The sequence below is a fragment of the Urocitellus parryii genome, chromosome 6, assembly GCF_045843805.1.
Source record: "Urocitellus parryii isolate mUroPar1 chromosome 6, mUroPar1.hap1, whole genome shotgun sequence".
NCBI lineage: Eukaryota > Metazoa > Chordata > Mammalia > Rodentia > Sciuridae > Urocitellus > Urocitellus parryii.
In genome coordinates this window covers 187,842,866-187,848,102 of record NC_135536.1, presented here as the reverse complement: position 1 = coordinate 187,848,102, position 5,237 = coordinate 187,842,866, and the positions used below count along the sequence as shown (strand labels likewise).

At 47.4% G+C, this 5,237-nt stretch overlaps 1 protein-coding gene across 1 annotated transcript; it reads left to right on the top strand.

Moving 5' to 3' along the window:
- The first annotated feature begins 2,763 nt into the window (after positions 1 to 2,763).
- Mc3r (melanocortin 3 receptor) lies at positions 2,764 to 3,732 on the top strand. The gene has a single exon (XM_077800179.1). It carries the CDS (start codon positions 2,764 to 2,766, stop codon positions 3,730 to 3,732), a length of 969 nt encoding a protein of 322 aa, XP_077656305.1.
- Positions 3,733 to 5,237: the final 1,505 nt, after the last annotated feature.

Sequence of the window (5,237 nt, the reverse complement as noted above, 5' to 3'; positions counted from 1 at the left end):
CAAACTTTTGACATAAGGTGGGGCTATTTTTCATTCCCTGAGGCAAAACTTTCCATTGAAATCTTTGAAAAGGTCTTTGTAAATTTGGGGAAGGCAGACTAAAAGCAAAATGTTTACAATCCTGTTTGGATAAAGGAACTGTAAAGAAGCAATCTTATAAGTCTATCACCACTATGTTACAATCTTTAGGTATAGCAGTAGGAGATGGGAGACCCAGGTGTAAGGCTCCCATAGTTTTCATAGTTTTATTTAAAGCTCTAAGGAGGCTCTGGATACACAGAAACTAACAAATTGGGTGGCCAATCAGAGATATGATATCGAGCTGCAGCCTCCTCTAAGTCCTCCTGATCTTGAGGAGAAAGTTGTTCGTCCTCCTCTTCATCCCCTTGTTCATCATCAGATTGAGACTGGTTTTGAGGGGATGTAGTTTTATAAAATCTAGATGTAGCAGCAGCCCCAATTAAGGGGGTTTGTTCAGACTCAGTCACTTGACGAGCCAAACAAACTGCCTCATGGGTCGGATCCAAAGCATCTTTAAAAACATTCCATAATGCAAAAGCATCTACAGGAATATTTTCTGGCCCATGATGATCATAATAAACCTTCATCTCTTTACCTAGTTTTTTCCATGTTTCTAAATTCAAGGTTCCTTCCTCAGGGAACCAAGGAGAGCATTCTTGAATAAAATGAAAAAAATGTCTTAACTGCTTAGAAGAAACTGAAATGCCCCGTTTTTGGAGCATATGCTTAGCTATATCAATAAAGAGTCCTCTTTCTTTAGACTCTTTATGGCCCATGACTTCTCAAAATAAGTTCTCTGATTACTTACCCTTCACTTACTTAGCACCTTGCTAAGGGGTCTGCAGTACCCTAGGTAAGATCCTATCCTAACCCGAAAACTTCTCAATGAAATGAATGCATCAGACTTACGGATTACCGATCGTCCCTGTTCGGGGGGCGCCAGATGTCGGAGACCAGCTCCAACAGGGGGTCTCAGGAGACGAACGGATGGTGAGGAGTCGGCGAAAGAGGGGGTGGAGAAACAACACAGACACCAAAGTGAAGGTGTTGATCCCAATCTTTACTTGTGAAGTTGATCATATATACTTTTCATTTTGGCAGGCTTACAGTATTTTGTGGTTACAAAACAGTAATCATTATTCAAAGAAACAAAATATTACATAGTTACAATTAGAATAGAAGAATGTATTTTGACTTATGCATAAGCAAGCATTTGTACTTTCAGTTGAGTTTTGCTTTGAGCTGTTTCTGCTTAGTTAACTTTTAATAATAGTTACAAATGTCCCAAACTATTGGCCTATACCTTGACTATTCTTTTCTTGACTTACTGACTGGAACCGGTGCCATGGTTACGGCAAGTGGTTGACTTGTTATTACTTTTAATCAAACAAAAGTAAGAGCACAAACCATTGTGCACAGGAACAAGAACAAGTTGCCCAGTACTAAGCACTAATCTATCTTCTCTAGATTTTAATTTAATTTCTCAAAAACTTCCTTGACAGGAATACAGGGAGTTTTTCATTAGACATTAACAATTTACACTCCACAGCTGAATCATTGCATTTAGAGCAAACAGATCTATGCTTTAGAAGTAGTTGCATTAATTGGGAAAGTCATGATTTTTCCTTCATACTTAATGGTCATATGAGAAATCACAACTATACTTATTAAAGGAATACAAAAACAAATCAGCCCATTCCCAGAAACATACTGCGCTCCTCCAGAGGATGGACGCCTTGCGCCATCCACCTCAGTAGGGCCTTGCCATTGCCTGAGTCAGGGGAGGGGCGCAGCATTTTTCCAGTGCCAAGAACCCAAACAATTATCAGGCATGTGTACTTTTTTATAATAGAATGCACACTTAACAGAATACAGCATATTGTAAACATGTTTTTTAAATGCTTTGGGAAATTTTAAAGAATTTTTTGACCCACTTTATTGTACTACTTGCTTTATTGTGGTGGCCTTAAACTAAACCTGCACTTCTCCAGGTTAGGCCCACAATTGCCTGATGTCTCTGGCACCCGACTCAGAGTCCAGGGAAAACAGGGACAGCAACTCTCTTGCTCACCACTATATTCCTGCACCCAATAGAAACCTGACATGTGGTGGGGTACTTATTTTCAAAAAGTAATAAAACCAATAAGCAAATGAATGAGTGAGCACATGGATGCTTGGCCGGTCTGTGCAGGCGTGCAGCCTGACCTGCAGAGGGCATCAGCCAGCTTCTTCAGCTCCCTGCAAAGCCCTGGAGTCGGACCTGCTGTCAGTCAGGCAGGTGCCCGATGCTCAGTGGTCATTTCACTGCACTGAAGATTAAGTAGGAGTTGTTCACCCTCCGCGACACATAAAACCAGAGGGCTCCCCTCACTTCCATCGACAGGTGCCACATCCCCTGTCTTGCTATGAATAGAGCCGTAACTGTAGCAACCAGTGGCAGGTTTTCTGTTCCCAGGTAGGGATGTGAGAGGAGACAGAGAGGGGGTCAGAGGGAAAGAGAAAGAAGCCTGGCTGATCAGGAGCCACCAAGCTGCTGCTCCTGGAGAGACAGAGGAAAGTTCCCGTACTAACTTCTCTCTCCGTCCCTCTCTTTCTTCTTTTGTTCTGGGGAGAACAAAATCTGAGTCTGGACTGGACAAGTATCCAAAGAAACATCTAGGGGGAGATGCTGTCTTTCCCGTGAGCAGCAGCTGCTTCCTCGGAGCCTGCAGGAGCCCCTGCTCGGATCAGCCGTCTGTTGCCATGAACGCTTCCTGCTGCCTGCTCTGGGCTCCTCCGGTGCTGCCCAATGGCTCCCAGCGCCTCGTGGCCCCTTCCAGCAACCAGAGCCACAGGGGGTTCTGTGAGCAGGTCTTCATCAAGCCTGAGGTCTTCCTGAGTCTGGGCATCATCAGCCTGCTGGAAAACATCCTGGTCATCCTGGCTGTGGTCAGGAACAGCAACCTGCACTCCCCCATGTACTTCTTCCTCTGCAGCCTGGCCGTGGCCGACATGCTGGTGAGTGTGTCCAATGCCCTGGAGACCATCATGATCGCCGTCATCAACAGCAACTACCTGACCTTCGAGGACCAGTTTATCCAACACATGGACAACATCTTCGACTCCATGATCTGCATCTCCCTGGTGGCCTCCATCTGCAACCTCTTGGCCATTGCCGTCGACAGGTACGTCACCATCTTCTATGCGCTCCGCTACCACAGCATCATGACCGTGAGGAAGGCGCTCACTCTGATCGTGAGCATCTGGGTCTGCTGCGGCGTCTGCGGCGTGGTGTTCATCGTCTACTCTGAGAGCAAGATGGTCATCGTGAGCCTCATCACCATGTTCTTTGCCATGGTGCTTCTCATGGGCACCCTCTACGTGCACATGTTTCTCTTTGCCCGGCTGCATGTCAAGCGCATTGCGGCACTGCCACCTGCTGACGGGGTGGCCCCACAGCAGCACTCCTGCATGAAGGGGGCCGTCACTATCACCATCCTGCTAGGGGTGTTCATCTTCTGCTGGGCTCCCTTCTTCCTGCACCTGGTCCTCATCATCACCTGCCCCACCAACCCTTACTGCATCTGCTACACGGCCCACTTCAACACCTACCTGGTCCTCATCATGTGCAACTCCATCATCGACCCCCTCATTTATGCCTTCCGGAGCCTGGAGCTGCGCAACACCTTCAAGGAGATTCTCTGTGGCTGCAATAGCATGAACTTGAGGTAGATGGCCAGGGCTGTGGAAGTGGTCACCAGTACAGCCACTTTGGGACCTCCTTCCACCAACCAAGATGCTTAGAAATGAAAAAAAAAAGTCCTTGAAAGGTGTAAGAATGTGCTAACAGCCAAGCCTGCGCTTGTCTTTAAGTTCACACAACCTTTTAAAAGGGAATGGCATCCAACGGGATTTCTGGAAGGACCTGTGTGGGTAAGTCACAGTCTGGTTTCCCACACCATCTCTGCTGCTTTGGGTGCAGCTTGCGTTCACTCCTGTGTGCCCAGGGCTCCTAATGCCTGCCTGCTCACCTGCTTCACACCCAGGTCTTTGTGCCCAAGCCGACCAGCCTGGGGGCTTCTCCTGAGCAAGAAGAGGGCTCGAATCTCTCACTGTTAACAGCTTTAACCTCCAGCTGTCAGCCACACACACAGAGCTCTCCCTTACTCTATTAGAGACCTAGTTCCTACTCCACTACTCTCTGTGAGGTGAAATCATCGTCTAAAAACAATTAACTGTGAAAGACACAAGGTCATGCTGTTTCCTTCTCCTTGCCCTCACCCCACAGCAGCCGCACCCCCAAATAGCATGGAGAGGTAGCCCACTGCTATCCCTGCTCCCGCTGCGGTGCTGTGACTGTCAGGTGTTCATGCATTAAATCAGAGGTCGCCTCCAAACTCTACTGAAAGAGAAAAAGCTGTGGACACAGCTTGTATTTTGCCACCTGCCATTTTAAGGAATGTATGACTCTTTAAAAATCATGATTATTATTCCTTGTCTGTCTGTAAAACAAGAAAGGGAACTGTGGGAGGGGGTACATATGTCGCCAGAAATTGCTTCATGGTGTTTAGATAGTTGGAGGAGCTGTCTGCCTGCCCTGTGGCTTTCCTGGGAGTTGTCCGTTAGTCTGTTCTTGGTTTTGTTTCTAGCTGTGCTTCTATGTGATGAATTCAACAGCAGCCACCAAGAAGGACTTTTTACGGGTCATTGTTCCTTTTGCTCAACATGGTGATAAGGTTGGGTGACCCTCTTTTGACCTCTGACCCTTGTCAAATGAAGCTATTCATTCCAGCATGCCCAGGGTGAGATTCATGGACTGGCCCTGCACATCGCTGCTCGGGGACAACTGCCGCCTCCTCCCCGCCCAGAGTGACTTCATCCTGTGCCCCCCCCACCCCCGGGCCTCGGATCCTCGCATGATGCCACGTCCTTGGGGCACAGTTGTGCTTTTTTAAAACTGGAATGTGTCAGGCTTTCTGTCCTTGCAGACTTTGTGTCAGTGTAAGCAAAACCACTTGTTTCTTGCTTTGGTTGTGATGTTTGGAGATAATAAAAGCTTTGTGGCTGTTGGACGTGTCACACTGCAGCATACCAGCTGGAGTGCCCTGGTGGCCTGTCCACCCTAAGCTTCACTCTGGTTGGGGAGCTATTCTGCAATGTCATAAATGCCCCGTGATCACTCGGCTCGTCTTTTCTAGGGTGATGCCTTTTAGCCAAACTACAAAACTCTCCCATTA

Excerpts from the sequence above, each read along its gene's own strand:
- Mc3r (XM_077800179.1), top strand. The coding sequence starts at position 2,764 with ATGAACGCTTCCTGCTGCCTGCTCTGGGCTCCTCCGGTGCTGCCCAAT.